Raw genomic sequence first — 19,024 nt, 5'->3', positions numbered from 1 at the left:
GACACGTGTCATCCAAGTAGACAGGCATCTCCCCAAATCATCTCTCTCTCCGGGCAACAAGTCCTCAAAAAAAAAAAAAAAAAAAAAAAAAAAAAAAAAAAAAAAAAGGCAGACATTCCAGAATCAGACTGCAATGGTTTGTGACATCTAAGCTGTAGCTAAGCAGTGGACTGTGTCTCTGAAGCAGTTGTATATGTGATCAGAAATGGGAACAAAGAATTCTGGTTCCTTCTTCAGGATCTTGAGCATCCAGGGATTGCAACACAAGCTAGGAATGAACAGCAGCTTTAAACCTGGGAGAAGGGAGTTAGTGGAGGGAGTTAGTGTAATCATCTCTTTACAGGGATGACTCGGGAGCCATATTGCCTAGGCTCTTTATGATTTTCAAGTTAGTTTTGGAAAAATCATTTCCATCTCAGTTTTTTTTTTCATGGCCATATTGAAGACAGAACACATAGCATAGTTCTTTTTCCAAACCTTAATAAATGAATCTCAACAAGAGCAGCATATACCTACCTGCTCTCACACACATGCACCGTATACTTTTCATTGGTTGGGTGTACAGACAGACTGTGACACATGAAGGAGGTTTATAAAGAACATTAAAACAGCTCTGTCTCAAAAGAGATTTAGATGAGCATAGAGGGCAAATAAGTTCACTTCTGGGACATTTAATGCACTGCTCTTTAGATAGTATTGATGTTTGTCAGGAGAACATAGCCTTGGGGGCACTCTCCCGCATGTGGCAGAATAATGGGATCTGGGTCACATGAGTTCTTTTATCTTCTTTCCCTCTTTGCCATTTATGAAATCCACTATTCATTCTTTGGAGATGGAGCTAAGTTTCTTTCCTATGTAAACGGAACTCTAATTAAGACCTTTAACCTCCCGAGGTCCTTCTAACAGCTGAGATCACCTTCTTGGGTATCATTAAAGAACTGAAAATCCCCACTGGCATGAGGTGTTTAGAATCAGTACCTGAATGACAGCTGGGAGACAGATAATGACTTGAAGACCAGAATATTGGTGAATGTAGATAATCACTGAAAATCATAGAGTCTGTCAATCAGGAAACCGATTTACATAGACAAATGTCCTTATCACCATTTTCCCCTCTTATTTGCAGAATTCAAATCATGGATTATTGAGTGGCAAAATGCCAGTCTAAATGGAATATTTGCCAGCTTAGGGTTTATTGACTTCAATTTGTTGGTTATAATTACTAACTTTTTACGTGTAAGTATTCTGGTGCTGACATGCTTAGGGGAAAAACTGAGCCACAGTGGTGATTGCACAGCAAGGACATCAGCAGAAGAGGAAAATTAGAAGCTAGGTGATCGTTTGAAGTCAGCAGTGATGGGAGTGAGTGGGGGGCTGAGTTACATTTTTAAGTGATTTAGCAAACGATGCTAAGAAAGTGCCACCACATCATTTTGGGTTTTCTATTATAACAAATTGTAATTGATCATCTTTTGGTACTCATGTAAGAAAAACCACTTTACAAAAAAATTTCCACTGCCCTAAGCAACTCATACAATATATGAGTATACAATATATGTATATATATATATATATATATTTTTTTCCCCTACCATTTGTTGAAAAGAATACTCTGAAATAGACTTCATTTTTAAATCCCAAGTTGCTTGAAAATTTTGTCAAGAGGCATCAAAGACGTTCCTTTTACTCCAGAATGCACTGGAATCAGCAGTAATAGTTAGACATAATGAAATCAAGAATGACATTTCCTGTGTCTCCCCGGGATGGTAGGTCATGGTGTGAAGTTTTCAGAGGAAGATGGATCCATTTATTCCCCGTTCTGTCTTCTGAGCAAATGTATATTATCTTGTTAAAAAAAAAGGTGACAGATTATCTTCCTGAGTTAGTTCTAACTTGCTTCTCATGTATATTAAAATCCGGCCCAAGCCTCTTCTGCCTAAGGAGGATAAAGACCATATTGTCCTCAATTTCTCTTTATTTTTCTAAGGAAGCAAATATTAGAGTTTGTAAGTAACACAAGTTCTTTCAAGGAGTGGACTGGGCTCTTGCCTTCAAGTTTAGTTTCTGCTATTTTTATTTTTTATTATTAGCTTACACTGGGTCTTTCTGCTCACCCATTCATTCATTCATTCCTTACCCATATAAGCCCTAGAATTTAGAGCTGTGTATATTCCTGCTAATAATTTTATATTATTCTCTTCATAGTTATAAGACTCTAAATTAGTTATAGTGCTTGTAAATATATTAGTAGGGAGAGTTTAGTTAACACTTATGTATTATATATTTTAAAATCCTAGAAGAGAAAAAATTATAATGCCCTCCCTGCAAGAAATAATGACATTCAAGGTAATAGATATGTCAGTAACCAGGATTTTAACATTCTATAATGTTTTTATATATGTAATATGTATGAAATCACACCATAGCCATAAGGTATACAAATATTGTGTGTCAATCAAAAATAAAATAGAAAATAAAGAAAACAACTTGTAAGAAGCAGGGTGTTTGGTGATGTTGGTTTAATATGATTCAGTCTCTGGCAAGTTTTCTAAAATTAACTGTCAGTTGACCAGATCTCCTCCCCTTTACTTCTACAATTTGGGTGTTTATACATCTGGGAGATAGCTGTCTATGAAGCTACCTTCCTTTCTTCCTCCCTCCTTCCCTCTTCCCTCCTTCCCTCTCTTTCTTATGTATGGGGGCTTACAAGGGTGGAAGAATGGTGGCCCTGGGAGGAATAAGAAGCAAGTGTGATCATGTGATCAGGGTGCATTGTATCAAATTTCAAAGCAATTAATAGAAATATGTTGCTGGGAAAAAGAAAGGCAAAACTAACCTTGTAAATTTGTGTGTAATATTGAATTTTTACAGATAATAATTTTCTAGATGTCACAGTTAGGGAAGTGTAGAGAAATCAGAAAAGAAAAAAATTGATGACCAGGAGATTTAAATGAGATAAAGTATAAAGTTATTCGTAACAGTGATGTCCCTGTATTAAACAGTAAAGGTTTAATCCTACTCATTGAAACACTGAGATGAACATGTATGTAGAATACTTAGGTGTAAGAATCTCCACAGTGCTAGAGACTTAATAGATTATAGCTGCACCTTCCCTTAGGAACTCTTATGCTTCCTCTTTGTAAAATGTAATTAGCAGATTAAAAAAATATTATTAATCATATAAGGCATAATTGTGGTTGTTTATATGTAAATTCTTTTATGTTCCTGGATTGCTTGTTTTTCCATTTTAAATAGGTAGGTTAGAGGTCAAATACTCTCTAGCTTCCAGTTGGTTCTGTGAGAGAACCAACAGGGGGCATATGTGGGAGGAGTCAGGATGCAAATTCTTCAAGAATTTGTCAGTTGTTGACTGTGAGACCCCTGAGAAGTCATTGTTTTTCACAATATACTTATCTTCTGTATGCTGTCTACATCTGTGACTGGTCCTTCTTCAGATCAGTAAAGCTCATATATGACAGTGTTCATGCCCTACGTCCCAAAGCATTACGGCTTCCCACTCTGCCATCTCTATCTGGCTGCTACTTTGAAAATTTCTGTATTTAGAAGAGTTGTTTAAATTCCAGTGTGCCTTTTGCTTTCTTTCTTTCTCTAACTCAAAGCTGAAAAAAAAAATAGAAAAGAAAATGTGATTTTCTTACATTTCAACAGACCGGCCGAGTATATTATTAGAGGGCAACAAATGACTACAAGTGGAATCAAATCTACCCTTTCAGGGGCACATAGAGACCAAACCATGTTCTTCGTGTTTTGAAAAAGCCCTGCTACCTATGATATGATACTTTTTCACATTTGCTGCGGAAGTTTCGAGTTCACCCTCAGTCATAAGCTATCTTTGAATTATTTATTCGGCAGGGAGACTGGATTGGCCTTGTCTGCCCCTCTCTGGATGGTTTTGTTAGCAGTGCTCTGCATTGTGAAGAGGGTGCTCTAGTGAGGGGTGTAGGCTGCATTTTGGTCCATAACGAATTAAACTTATGACGCTAGACTTCCCAGTGTGGACTGTATTTGCTTGTGCTAACAACTACAGGCTCTTGTGGCATGGGTGAGGATATAAAGCCTTACTTAGCCTGAGTGAGCTGATGTAGGGGAAAGAATAAAAATGCAGGGCAGTGTAGGATGAAATCTCTCTAGCTGTCTCTGACCCCCACAATTTCCCATTTCAGTAGGCTTCCTTGCTTTCTTTTGCTAATCTCTATCATGCATCAAAACACAGTGAAGAGTCCTCCTTGAGAGTCAAGTATGGGAACTCAATTGAGCAGAAAGACAGGCATGAATATTTCAATTTGACATTGGCTTCTGAGCTGGAAGCTTAAGAACTGCCCACAGACTGAGGGATTTTTGAATTAGGAAAGGACTCATAATTTTGAATGCAAAATTGGGGTACTTGTCATTCTTCTTTATTTTGTGACCATTTGGCTTTACTTTTTTTTCCTTTCCATCTTCTCTTTATGTGTTTTTCATGAAGCTGAGAGGAGCATGAAAGCTCAAGGCAATGTTGGGAGAGGGGGGGCCAGTGCTGGACAATCACTCCTAGCCCTGACTCCTTACTCTCATCTAACTTCTGATTATATACTCAAGTCTTGCCACAAGCACAAGTAGATTTAATACCACAGAGCAACAACGTCTGAACAGACAAAGCTAATGGCCACAACAGTCAGTATGCCTTTTCTGGTCCTGGGTTTTGCAGAAGCAGCAGATCCATCCTAAAGCCGGGTGGCAGGAAGCAATCATTGTGATGGCCACTATTGCTAAGGCCACCATCGCTGAAGATGTGCTCAGGCAAGCGCTACCTCCTGGGGGAAGAGTGGGGTTTCAAGCTGATCCATCTCTGGGGAAAACCAATGATGTTACTGAATAACACAAAGAACCCCTCACTAACATGCCCCGTCAAATATAGCAATCGATAAATGAATAAAGTTGTTTTTAGACAGGCTTTCTTTTTTACCCCCAAGAATCAACAGTGGAGATGCATGTGACTCAGAGTTGTGTGAGTTTCTTTGTAGGAGTATGAACTTACTACGCATCCTAGGACTTTCCTTGAGGGTACATTAGGTGCCTTTATCACTAGTTTGTCGAGGTTGAGTCTTGGCTTCCATGAGGTTGTGGAAAAATCCTAAAGTATAGAGAGCAGGAATGACACATGCCAGTCTGAACAGACCAGGCAAGTTTCAAGATTACAACATTTTGATGAATAAACAGTGAGAAATCTTTACAGGCAATAGAAATGACACCCATTGGGAAGTAGCAAACGCACTGTGAGTCTCAGTTACTCACAATTTCACTCCTCATTGATGCAAGCAGAGTCAGTAAAGGTAATCGGAAGAGACAGTTTACTGGAGGCATAAGCACCTTTAAGTCTGTCTTGAATAATCAGTCTACAGAAAACAGTAAAATAGAAGAGGCTTTTGATTGGAAATGTAACTTTTATTCAATGACAGATTGAAGTCCATGGGCTTCTAAAGTGTTCCCCAAGACATCTCTGGAGTTACTATGGCCCTTTCTAGCATCCCAAAGAATTGACTGACAAGTGAATGCTTTCCTGCTGTGAACCTGCTCAGGACCCAACTCTAATGCACTTAGTTGATTTGAATTGGAATTCTATCACTTCTACTTGGTAAAAAGATGATCTCGTGCTGATCAGTAGCTATAGCTGCTGAGTAATAAATATAGCTGCTTTGATTAATAAATAATATGAAAATTAGTAACGTTCTATTGAAATAGTGTTGTAGAAAGATCCCTCAATGTTGGTTCACATGGAGGAAAGTGATACATGATCCTTGAGGTTTTCTTTTTTTTCTGATTAATATTTATTGACCTTTTACTATGCATTAGAAACTCATATAACATCTATAAAGAACACAGTGAATGATGCCCTTTTAGAGTATCTGTTCATAAAGGTGATAGAATCCATATATTCAAGTTGTAATAACAGCATGGGGGAAAGTGTATGGGGTGATGAAGGAGTAACTGGAGATGGAAGACACTGAAAATGAGCAGTCAGAGGGATTCTGTTTCAGGAAGAAACAACTGCACAGAGGCCAAAGGTTGAGAAAAATCCAGTGAGGAAAAGGAAGGCACATGGGGTACTATTATGCAGAGCAACAGGGAATTTCCTGGTCCATGAGTTGAAAGAAGGCCTCCATGCTAAGGGCTTCATGATTCCAACAGATGAGCAAGGGGGAAAGAGAATCAGAAGCCAGCTCAAATGACCTTGTAGCCAGAAGTTTAGGCTTTATTCTAAGATCAAAGGGAAAGGGAAAATGATTGAAGGGCTGTGAGCAAGATACTACTTTTCTATCTTAAAAAAAGTGCTTTGGTTGCTGGTGTATATAGATCTGAGGAGGCCATGAATGGAAACAGTAAACAGCCAGAGTCCTAGGAATTGAGACATCACAGTGACTTGGCCTAGAGAATGTCTTTTGTTCTACCTTTGCTTGGGTACTGTCTAGGAAAACCCATGGAGATATCACCTTTATGTTTGAAGCACAGAGATAAAAGGTGGGGAAGGCATGCCTGGTCCCTTCAGGAACATTTTCAGAAGTTCTGCTCATCACTGCAAAGAAGGCTGGGGTGTGCAGTCCAGTTCTGAGTGGTCAAGCACCTAGAGAGGTTTCATCTAGCGAAAGTAGAAGAGAACCAGTAGCCTATTTTACACACACACACACGTACACACACACACACACACACACACACACACACACACACACACACACACGCACACACGCACACACGTACACACACACATGTGTGCACACACACACACACACACACACACAGAGAGAGAGAGAGAGAGAGAAATCAAAGTTTAGCTTCCTTTAGAGGCTACAAGTCAATGTGGAATCCCTCTTTAGAATGTATAAGTCCAAGATTCACAGAATAGCTAGTTAAATGTAGATCAAGCAATTAGCTTTATTAACAGCTAGGCAAGCACCAAATAGCTCCCCAGACACATGGCTGTCTGTTAAGAACTAGATTGCAGAAAAGCCAGCTTGGGCTTGAGGCCAAAATAATGCCTCCTACTTCTGTATCACATCTCAACTTTGGGACCAACTTTTGCACTCCTAGTAGATTTGAAGTCCTGTAAATTCAAACCAGCAGAATGGGTTTCTGCCCATTTTCAGACACTTGATTGCCAAGATTATATAGCAGGGAGGAAGATGGACTTCTGCACCAGGAAGACAGGTCCTGCCCACACGTAGAAAGGGAGACTGAGATGTTTTGATCTAGTCTGGAAATAAAGAGCTTGTTATGTGCTCTTGTCCAGCAAGTGTAGACCTCTGGTTTCAGGCTTACTTTCCTGTCTCTCAAGGATAGAGAGAATCAGACAATTGGATATGAAATCTTTCTTCTTCACCTTCCCAAAAAACAAGATTGGGGGTGGGAACTGAAGTTACCAGGAAGATGGAAGCTGAAACCCTTTTTAAAAAGAGGGTCTCATGATGAGTCTCGTGCTGTATAATTAATTAATTGCCTCAAATATGCTTTATTTGAGTAATGGAAAGAGCCTTATTTTAAGTATACATTACAGTTTTATGAAATCTCAGCACAAAGAAAATGAGAAATGAAGGAAAGTAAGATGACAGGTGTTTTCAAATATGCAATTTGATGCCTTTAGGAGCTGAAAGAGAGAAAAGGGAAAAGTCGGGTGAGGACAGCAGTAGAGAGTCTTGAAAAGGAAAGTGGGCAGAAGACTAAGAGGTTAGGGTAGAGCTGATGGTGGCGGATACAGCTACCTGTCATGGGGAGCATCAGTCAGAACAGCCAGGCTCTTGGCATACTGGAGAAATGATGGGAAAGGTTAATAAAAAGGCTATTTTTCAGGTGTGGGCAGAGACACAGGAACTTCCCTTGAATGCTGAAGTATTCAGAGATGGACAATAGTGAGGACACCTGCAAGGATCAAAGTTGAGGATGTATATTAGAGTCCCCAAGAGTTATGGCAGAGGCTCAGGTAGAGACCACGTTGTTACTGGGGGTTGGAGGAAGAAGTTGGAAGAACATATCTTGACCTCTGTTTGCACTTGTTCCCCTTTCTTGTTCCTGTGCCTCCTCTGGGACAAACTCTGTTGGAGCTGGAAACAGAAAAGGCAGGCAATAGAGTAGTAAAGAGAACACTCATAGACACAGAAGGGTGGGGCAGGTTGATGGGTAGATGGAGAAGATTCTTGTCTTGTTGTAGAGGAATGCAGCAGGAGGGGGGCAACACCAAATGTCCTGACATGGATTAGTGAATTACATCTAAACACTCATTGGACACTTGCCCCATCAAGTATTATAGATACCAAATAAATAACGAGCTAACTTCTGGAAAGATCATAAGCCATCCATCAATCTGGATTCTAGTTCTAATCCAAATGAAAGGCAGAGAATAAGGAGCACTGTTTGAAAAAGCCTGGGGGTGATTCCTGTGGAAGGGAGACACTGAGGTATGTACAACATCCGCAAGCAAAGGCACACAGCCTTCCCGTGCTGTAGTGCACATGTGGGCAAGGGTGCAGGTGTCCACTTCATGGCTTTTCTGTTTCTAGATCCAGAGTCTGGTCCAAAGGAGGCACAGCAGCCAGGAAGGGAAACAAGACTAGATAGAGGTCAGGATCTATTCCTTTAGATCCTTCTGCCATGGGTGGAACATAACAGGAAATGGGAAGGCTGTGAGTCAGAGTGATATCATAAACAAGATGAGAGTGTAGATTTTATTCTTGAGATTGTCGAGTGGGACTTGACACTGTAAAGGACATTTCTTCTTTAGAAGGATGAGAGAACAATGAAGGCTGTTTTCCTTAATGCCTCCTCTTGTTGATACATTTTCTTTGGTTTTCCTCATTTTTCTCTCCTCTTCTCTCCTTCACCCAGCACCTTTATTTTGTTGTTGTTTCTGATAGCTAAAACCCCCAGGGTTAAGGGGCTAGTTAGAATGGATCTGGTGCAGTGGAAAGAAAAATAAACAGCCTAGTTCTTTAATAAATTTTTACTTTAGTTGCCAGTAGGGGTTTAATTTGAGGGTAGTGGAAATATTGGGGATGCTGGTATAGAAATTAAAATGCTTAATGAGCCAAGGCTTAGTGGTCCATGGCAAATAAAGTAAAAACAGGATGCAACTCTATGACACTTTGAAAACTTGGCTTGAAATACTATCACTACGCCATGATGTTATTGTAGATTGCAACATAGAAGAATTGAAGAAATGAAATTGCAAACACGTACTTGCACATTAGTTTTTCACACATCGATCTCTGAAGAGAAAACTCTTCAAGACTTTAGGGAGAAAGCCCATTACTGGATTAATCAAACAACCATCTCCTATCTGCACTTTTATTTTATATACCCTTTACACCTGTTTAATTAATCCTAAACATGATGCTGACTGCTAATTAAACAGCCCTGGAAGTGACTGACTGAAGGTAGTAATTTGAGATAATTAGTTTTGGTTTCAAACACTCAATTTTCACACTTTGTGCTCATTTTTAGAAAGGGGTGGCTCATTATTACAGGCAGGGTGGGGGCTGTGCAAGACATTTACCGCTGGACTCTGAGGAGCTGAGGAAGTGGGAAGATTGCTTTCAAACAGGACAAGACATGGTCTAGTGCTGCAGAAGGCTCTTCCATAGCCACACTCACTCTCAAGCCCACATATACCCACCCACACACCCACTCACACCCACACCTACAACAGCACAACATCGCCTTGGTCAGACTGCTGAATTTTTTTTTTTTATTAGAATACAGAAATGCACATGGGGTTGATTAGTATAAGGCACGGGGAGAGCTCACTAAATGTCCAGAATTTCTTTTATGGGTTTTCTAGAAGCAAGAAAAAAAAAAGGTGAAGAAGGCCAAGACTGCTGTGCTTTGAGATTTGGAGAAACGTCTTGCTGAGTAGACACATACTATGAAGGCACAGAGCTTAATCAAGCCATCTGTCTGTTAAGGCAAGGCAAGGCTGGTATGTCTAGAATAGAAAGCAAAGGGCAGCAGGAGGCAGCTCAGACAGTTTTTATGGCCACACAGTGTTAAATAAGTTAACATGATCCCCACCAGGAAAATGGAACCAGGAAGAGTTTAGCATTAATTGGGCTGACCTGAACAGTCATTGCCATTGCTGAAATAGAAAGCTGGAGCCCGGTTACCAGAGGCTTCAGGACCTGGACAGTTCCAAGCACATTGGTTTGTGTCTGAGTCTGAGTAAAGCTTTTATTTGTATCTTCCTGTCATTTCAGTGGGCACCAATATGGAGTAGGATTCTGTAGACTGAGAGGGGTTATCCAGATGCTGAGTGACATTCAAAGATGTCAAGAATTGTTTAGAAATAATCTGTCTAGAGACTGGTGAGTGACCATTAGATCCTGGGGGTTCAAACTTTCGTGGCAAGCCAGGACAATTCCTTGAACATCCCCTTTGAATCTGATCTACATAAGTGAGCCCAGGTTAGCCAGGACTACATAGTGAGACTCTGTATCAAAAGCAAAATAAAACAATGTATCAAAATTATAATTTTAAAACTTAAGTGGTATCAAGTTTCAACCAACGAACCAACGAAGGAATGAACCAACCAACCAACCTTTATGTGTTAAAGCCAAAGAGAATTTCTGATGTGACCTTCTCAAATATATGTTTGTTCTATGGCTTCATTTCTCTTTCATTTCCACACCAGAACAATCAAGTACAGAATAAAAAAGTAGCCTCAGAAAGCACGAAATGTTTTCCTTTTGGCCTTCGACACCTGAAGCAAAAATAGATTGTTTCTCAGTGTTGGCACATTTGTGTTTCAAAAGGAAATGAAACCCATGGACTGTTAGGAAATTACTTCTCATTATACTGGTGGTCCTAAAACCATAGTTTGCCTTCAGGCTGATACCTCTAAGTTTCTGTTACAGTTTTGATGATTTAGTTTCTGGTGATAATCTATCACTGTACAAGACACACAGTAGGTTGACATGACCTCTCATTTGTTTTGCAGATACCTCAGATTAGCTATGCATCTACAGCCCCAGAGCTAAGTGACAACACCAGGTATGATTTCTTTTCTCGGGTGGTCCCGCCTGACTCCTACCAAGCCCAAGCCATGGTGGACATTGTGACAGCCCTGGGATGGAATTATGTGTCAACACTGGCTTCCGAGGGGAACTATGGAGAGAGTGGTGTTGAGGCCTTCACTCAGATCTCAAGGGAGATTGGTGAGCATGTATTTATCAGTTGGTTGAATTTGGAGGTGACAGGTTGCTAAAATATGCACACCTCCAAGTGCTGTCTGATGTATATGAGATAATTAGAATTCTCTCAAATGCGGGGCCCAGGCTGTGCTCTGTATGGGGAAGCTTAGGCGTATTGTAGATGGTTTTATTGTTCTTATTTCTAGCAAGGTGACTCTTTGGTGCTAATTTGAGCAGTAGAGCTCCTGACTTCGGTGAGTATCTTTTGAGTTGTCTGTTTTGATGAGGGAGTTTGCAGGCACCTTAGAGCCACAGTGAATTTGAATAAATGACATACTGTTTGATTGTTCTAGATAGAAGTTTACATTAGCAAGTCATCAAATTAAAAAAAAAAGTCAGTGGAATTTAACAGGGGACACTAGAGGGATCAGTGCTTGTAATCATCTTAAAGCAATATTAGATCAGCCCCCAGGGGTAGTCCTAAGTCATACTCTCCTTGTCATATTTGACTTTTTCCATCTTTCATTTGTATATAAAAGTGTAGAGCTTCCAGAGGGATGAAGGGGAAATTGTGAAAACTTAGTTAGGACAAAGTGCTGCAAGATCCTGTCCTGGGAGTTCTTCAAAGAGCATTTCCAGTCTCTGTAGCTATTTTATCAACATGTATATTTATCTGTGAGGCTGTAAATCCATTCTATTACTTAGAAAAAACAGATCAGGGCAACAGAAAGCAGCATACAGCAAACTCTTACTGACAATTAGTCAGTGATATATCTTTGTAGATAGGAGACATTATTGGCAATTAAATAATATTTTATTTAAAAATTACTCTTTTGTGTTGGTAATTATGATGTTGTGGAGATGCAAAACTATCTCTTGACTACTTTAAAGCAATTGAGAACTTCAAGGAGGAAATTATGTTGATCACTTAATGGTTAGAAGTTTTGGTTCAGGAGGAGATCACAGGGTTGGTTGAGATTTAACTATAATTACCTGGAACTAAGAACCTAAAGTTTTTGAAATAAGATTCTCACTCGAGAGTCATAGGTGCCTGAAGCCTTTCTAATGGATGTAATAGGACAGGAAAATTTACTGTGCTCAGTGATTTTTATATTTAACATGTGCTCTATGGCTGTATTGTGGCAGAAACTGTAGAGAGAGACTTGTCGAGGTGGCAGATGGGGTTAATTGATTTAATTGGACAAGTGTTCATACCAACTGTGCCTGTGATACCATAATCCTTGCATTTTGGAATTTTAACTCATATCACCACGGCTATAAAAATGATTCAAATGCTTCCATTAAACTTTAAATTATATTATTTTCTTGGAAAAAAGTCCCATGTTTATCCTTAAAGGAAATGCCCCTTCAGATGAAAGCAATGACTTCTGGAAGCAGGGTTAATACATTATTCAAGCAGCTGATGTCGGCTCTTACCAGAGTGATAATTCAACATGTGGAGGAAAATAGGAGAGTGTATATTGAAATAAGTTTTCTGCAGTGATTCGGGGCATTCTTCAATGCTGGGACACATTTTGTGTGCACGGAACAGTTACTATGAAAAATTCAATAAGGGCATAATTTGCCAATTGTAGAATGTGAAGTAATGTATTGTTGTAAAAGTTAAGTGAGGTGCAACTAAAATAAGAAGGACTTGATTTTCTTTTTAGGAGGCTTTCCTGAACATTGAGAATACTGTCACATGGGAAGACCTAGGTGGCCCTTCCATCATTACTGTTTCTATCTGAGTCATTACTATGGAAGAAAATAATTTTAGCACCTCATGGATGCTCCTGATTACAGAAACACATTTTTTTTCCCTGTGTTGATCCTTTCAGTATTCTGTGACTTGATTGGCTGTCCATTCTATTTCAGTTCTCACTTATCTGGGGAATGGAGGAGGGATGGATTGTCACTTAATATGCAGAATGTTGAAAAGGCCAAATTAGTACCATGCCAGAGTGTGCCATGGAATATATTAAATATCAGAATCATCCCTCATTTTAATGACAAAGATTTTATCTAGAACAAAAATAGCTGGAAATTCAACCTTTCACATGACAATGATATTAATGGGAATGGCAAATAGTAGCAACTTAACCCATTGCAGAATTATCTGATGACTCTAATGAAAATTCATTAGTTCTGTAACATTTGCCAAGCTCTCACCATGTTAGTAGTGTGTATTTAGAAACCTGAGTGTCTGGACTGAGAGAGAGTTAGTTACGTTCAGGTTTTGGAATATCTGTCCATTGATAAAGTTATGTATTCTCTCAACTTGTACACAAAACTCTATTCTCTGTTCTGAGTTTCTCTCTTCAGCAACATTGATTGCTAGAAAGTTCCAGTATAAGTTGAGGCAGCCTATGTTTTATGTCTGATTAATTAAGGTAGATCATAATGTAACGTATTAAAATTCATTTAGTGATACATTGCATGTCCAGTTTAATTAGAGTGTTTTGCATTTTAACAGAATCTGAGTTTCTAGACGTAGTTTCTGTGAATCTTGGAGAATGAAGATTATGCATTAATGGTAGTTAAGAACAGACATTGACAATCGCTCATTTCTAGGCAATGTCCCTGTTGAGGAGATATAGGAGGCATTTGATAGATTTGATATCTTAGCTGTCTTAGTGTCAGTCTAGCCATATCTTATAGAAACTTTTAAACAAATAACAATATATGTTCACAGAAAGCACAGTTTGACCAGAATATAGTACACAGTAAAAAAAGCCAAATAAAATAGAGAGTTAGATATCGATACACATTTGAGTACTATAAGTTATAAGGTATTGATGTTCTAAGTAATTGCCAAAACTTCCGAGGGCTGAGGAAATCTATCAGGTTGAATATATTAGTGGAGGATGGAAGACTACATAAGGGGCCTCTGCAGTATCTGTCTTGGTTTAATATAGGGGTGTGGCAGTAGAAATAGCAGAGTAGACAGACAGGAGAGACATTTCTGAGATCAAGTTTACGGAACTTGGTAACTGATTAAAAGTAGATCTCGAAGGCCAGACAAAAAGTTACAGCTGACCACGGAGCTCTGTAGCTGCGCAGTTCAGAGAAGGCAAGCACAGTCACAGAAGCGGAGTGGGGAGACGTGTGGAGTGGGGAGACGTGTGGAGTGGGAGCTTGAGTGGGGAGACCTGTGGAGTGGGAGTTTGAGCTTTCTCAGCAACATCTTTGTGGAGACGAGCAACAGGAGCATTGGTCTAGCTAAGCGGGAACGCTCAGCACCATCTTACAAAGATCTGAGTTCAGGAGGCAATGGTGGGTGCCGAGGCTGAGAATGTAGAGAGTGAGAAACAAAGGAAGCCAAGAACAGACTCCTCGGCAGAGATTTCATGAGAATTATGGCTTCATACAGTAACGGGAAGCCAAGATCGGGACAGTGTTCTCTCTTCTTGGTGGATTGGTGGCCATAGGTGGCTCTTAGTCACCTTTGAAGACAGTTTTTATTATAGAAAATGTGCATTTATTTTCTTTGGGTAATTTTTTCATTCAAGGACTATGAATAGTTTTTAATAAGAGAGTAGGAATTTTTTTTTCCAGTGACCAAAACCAAACGTGTATGCGCAGTTACATAGACCCACACTGTGTGATCTAGAGAGATGAGTCATCTTTGCAGAAGTGCCAGAACAAAGAACCATCTGTGTGATTTAAGTTGTTGCTCATTGCTTCTCACCTCTGCTAGCAAAACCCTGAAACTAAGGTGCTTCAGGGGTGTGCTGATTCTGAGATCTTGGAGGAGAATCTCATCTCTCTTGGAGCTTCCGAGCTGTGCCAGCAATCTTCGATCATCCTTAGCTTTGGAGACACATCACTTTAATGACTGCGTCTTAAATCACATAGCCACTTTCTATGTTGTTGTAGTTCTTTGTGTTCTGTTGTTAAAGAGATGCAGCCATATTGGATAGACCCACCTTACTAGTATGATCTCAGCATGAATAATGTTTGCATTGTCTCTATTTCCAAATGGTCACATTTTGAGTTACAGAGGTGAGGATTTTAGCACATCTCCATATGTATGGTTCAATGCATTACAGATGGTCTCAGAGGGGGTGGTGTCCAGAGAGAGGAGTGTGTCTGCGGGGCAATCCCTAAGAACATGTTAACAAATAAGCATGGACACAGGATTTAGTTAATAGAGATGCCTATAATACACTGACTTCAGAAGTTCCTTGGCATTTTATGCAATCCCACTGTTCTGGTCTTGATTACAAGAATAGGATGGCTTAGTATATAGTGCAGGGTTCTAGGTATATGTGTGATCCCAGCATCTCTATTTCCCTGGTTCATGTTGTCAGGAGCTTCCAGCAGGAATGTCAGAGACAACAAATACGACTATATACTGGTTGTGGAACTACTTTACATTGTTCAGTTTCAAAAACCCGTTATTAATAATAACACCTAGAAAATGATAAACATCCATACTGTGTCTTCTAGCCTAATTTATTTCTATTTTCCCCCTGGGTCTCCTTTGGGTTGAGGGGAAGGAGTAGCTTAGTAGTTCCTGGGTTACAACTTATTCATCATCCATGTTACACACCCTCAATGGTTAGAGCCGCGCTCCTCTATTTGTCTTGTTTTAATTATTCAATATAAGGTCTCACGGATACTGTAATAAAGGGGTTGATGATATTTGATCATGTTTTACTATCACAAGCTGGGAGGCTTGTAGCTCCTGACTCAGTAAATGACTTCTTTGAGTCTTTAGACAGTTTCTTTCACATCCTTGTCTTACCTTATTATTCTAGTTTTAAAGGAAGACAGGATAATAAATGTTAATGCTGCTTCTATCATTATAAAGTGCAAGGAAGCCATGGCTTTATCTTTGAAGATAAAAGGAATTTGTGAAAGGAGGATATCTTTTCACTGTAGATTTTCACAGTAAGGAGACACACCTCCTTTAATCAGTAATCATGTTTGTGAATGACTTATCGAAGATGACAAGCTTTCAAGCCATTGTTGCGAATATCACAAGGGGCAGGATAGACCTAAATCTGTCAAGTCTTCTACTGTATGTGACTTTTCTTCTAATTTACTGATGTTGGACATTTCTGACTATTATTTGACATGTGTTCAGAATCTTAAAATCTCAGTGTTAGAAAGGACTGTGAAGAGAGTTGGCAACTTGCATTTAAATAATGGGATACACCGTTTAAATTAATTAACTTTAGTATGTAAAATGATACTTGCCCCCCAAATTTGAGGTGTGATTCAGTTGATCTCATCTTGGTGAGAATCAAACATTAATGGGACACTTCATTCATATTATAAAATTGACAACTACCCACTGATCATATATATATATATATATGTATATATATATATATATATATACATATATTGTTGAGCACATTATTTTATCAGAAAGAACTTCCCCCCTTAGGTTGTAAATAAGAACCAAATTTCTATGAGTAAAAATGGATTTAGTTTTAAGATTAAAACAAAGTATTTTCAATGATGGAAAGAAAAGCATACATAAAGAACAGTTTCCCCCTTAGATGTTCATTGCTTTGGAAAAATGACTTCCAGTAGGCAAAAATCAATTTGACAAAAGCATTAATGTTCTAAAATACTATGAATGAAAGGAAACATTTTAGTTCAATTGAAATTTTTACTTTATATTCATACAGCTGAGTTCCATTGATAACACTACATTTCAAGTTGCAAATCACATTTAATTAATATTAACACCAGGTAATTGGCAAAAATAACTTCAAAGGAGGGCTGAGGAAATCGCAAATTGGAACTGCAGGTGCAGCGATACTGCAGAGGCTCTAGTGGGATCCAAAGAAAGTGTATATGATTTCAACAATTACTGCAGAACCTGATCAAATAGCGTATCATTTCAAAGCTGTTCTTCTCTCAGGCCTTTCCTAATATTTAGGGCATAGTGACTGCCAAGTATCAACAACAGCTGTTAAAGTGAACTGGCAAACAGCATTCAAACAAATGCCTTAAGACCTGTAATTCAAATGTGGTAGTTGAGTTTTCAGTAAACAATGGCTGTTGGGTGCAGTGGATTCCACCTCAGAGCAGAAAACCTCTCTTAAATCCACTTTGTCTAACTATGAGAACACTAATGGCCTCTCCCAAGGATTGATTTGTTTGTGAGGAGTCAGGATCAAGTGGTGCAAACATTATGACGATATTTGTATAAATGTTGCTTATTATCAGGTATTGCTCCTACAGGAAATGGAGAGAAGAATTGATGCCTCCCCCCAAACAGAACAAAGCTGTGGAAGAGCAGAGGGATGCCGGGTGCCATTGTCTGGATGCAGGATTTGGGTAGACAGAGCTGGTCTTAACTTGCTAATTAGCTCCAAACTAACTGCTCATTCAGGTTTGCTTGTGAGAGCAGGGAGGGGGGTTCTGGCTGCTCCTGACCCTGTGCTCCGTCCTCTCTCTTTCTTAGTTTTCCAGGGATATCTCAGCAAATATTCTGCCCCCAGTTTGATTTTCAATAGCCTTAGATATTCAGTGTTGCTTATTATGCCATCTGATAATTATCTTTTTATTTATTTATTTATTTATTTATTTATTTATTTATTTATTTATTTTTGGTCAAATCTGTTGCCACGTGAGCTGTTCTAAAACTCTTTACAAGTTTAAGATACATTGCTCCTCGGCTGTTCCTGAGCATCAACATGAGCTACTGTTAGCCACTCAGACTAGAACGCTGATTTGTCTGTGCGTTTTCTTCACCCCAGAGTGTTTTATTCAGTGGAAGACCACCCAGTATCCAGCAGGCTGCCTGACCCACAACACATGCTTTATGAGTTTTTATTTAGTGACCATTGTCATCAGATACATGGTTAAACTCTTCATGTGATCCCAGCGGTTGGGAATTGAAAGACAAAGGTAGCTCCAATAATGGCTTCTGCGTTTTACTAGCTTATGTCTAACTATAAGAGAGCCTGGAAGGGCTTCTGCACCATCAGGCCACTTTTTCTTTTGTGCCCCAAAATACTGAAGCCTGGGCTCATCCTGACTCTCATCCACAAGCCAGGTAGTGCTGGGAAGTGGTTCAGAGCTTCTGCTGCCTAAGCCTGAGTCTCCAATCTATCAATAGGACCTTTGGTAAACTGCACTATGTTGCAGTCTAATTGCCTTATCTATAGACTGAGAATAACTGCTGTTTGAGAATTGAATAAGATCATATACAAGCGTGAAGGCAGGTAGTGAACAAGGGTCTATTATTTTCATTATTATCGAGACAGGAACTTTATATATAGTCTAGACAGGATATGAACTTACAGCCTTCCTGTCTGAGTTCTAGGATCACAAGCTATATGCTATCTCACAGGGCATCGGGTTGCCCTGTGTAAGAATATGTTAGAATTCTAACAGAATTATTTTAGAGTCCTGTGGCTTGGCAGTGGACTTATTTCTGAATCTGCTTACAGTTTTGCTCAGTGTGTATGAGGCAGTGTTTCTGGTACTGACTATTAGTTTCCCTTAGCATGATAAATACATTGCCTAAGATAGAGCTAGCACATAGTTGAACACATGAATTAATTAGGCCATCATTGGCACACTAAATCTGCATGCTCATCTTCCTTTTTTTAACCCTTCTGAATATTAAGTGTCTGCCAGTATCTCTAGTAAGCCCACCATATATTAGGCTATATTTTTTTGTCAGTTGTGAGGGCAGAGAGATGAATTATACTGTTTTCTAGCAGGTCACTGTTGTTGTGAGTCAGAGAACACAGACATACAAGCAAGCAAGCAAACAAACAAACAAAAATGTAGATTATGAACTTTGCATTGGTGGAGGGTATGGATGGTGAAGGATTAAGGGTGGAGGATGGAGGGTAAAGGGTGGAGGGTCGAGGCATCACTTA

The 19,024-nt window shown here is 39.3% G+C and overlaps 1 protein-coding gene across 8 annotated transcripts in view; it reads left to right on the top strand.

Moving 5' to 3' along the window:
- Grm8 (glutamate receptor, metabotropic 8) overlaps window positions 1–19,024 on the top strand; it is an 860,026-nt gene that overhangs the window by 142,769 nt on the left and 698,233 nt on the right. For all 8 annotated transcript variants that reach the window (NM_001361125.1, XM_030255174.1, NM_008174.3 and 5 more), the window contains one exon: window positions 10,979–11,195. In NM_001361125.1, coding sequence (NP_001348054.1) covers window positions 10,979–11,195 — 217 coding nt within the window. The remainder of the gene's footprint in view (window positions 1–10,978; window positions 11,196–19,024) is intronic.

Source organism: Mus musculus, chromosome 6 (assembly GCF_000001635.26).
Source record: "Mus musculus strain C57BL/6J chromosome 6, GRCm38.p6 C57BL/6J".
In the NCBI taxonomy this organism is placed as follows: Eukaryota; Metazoa; Chordata; class Mammalia; order Rodentia; family Muridae; genus Mus; species Mus musculus.
Note: the sequence above shows the minus strand (reverse complement) of the source record. Positions and strands in the feature narration are given on the sequence as shown.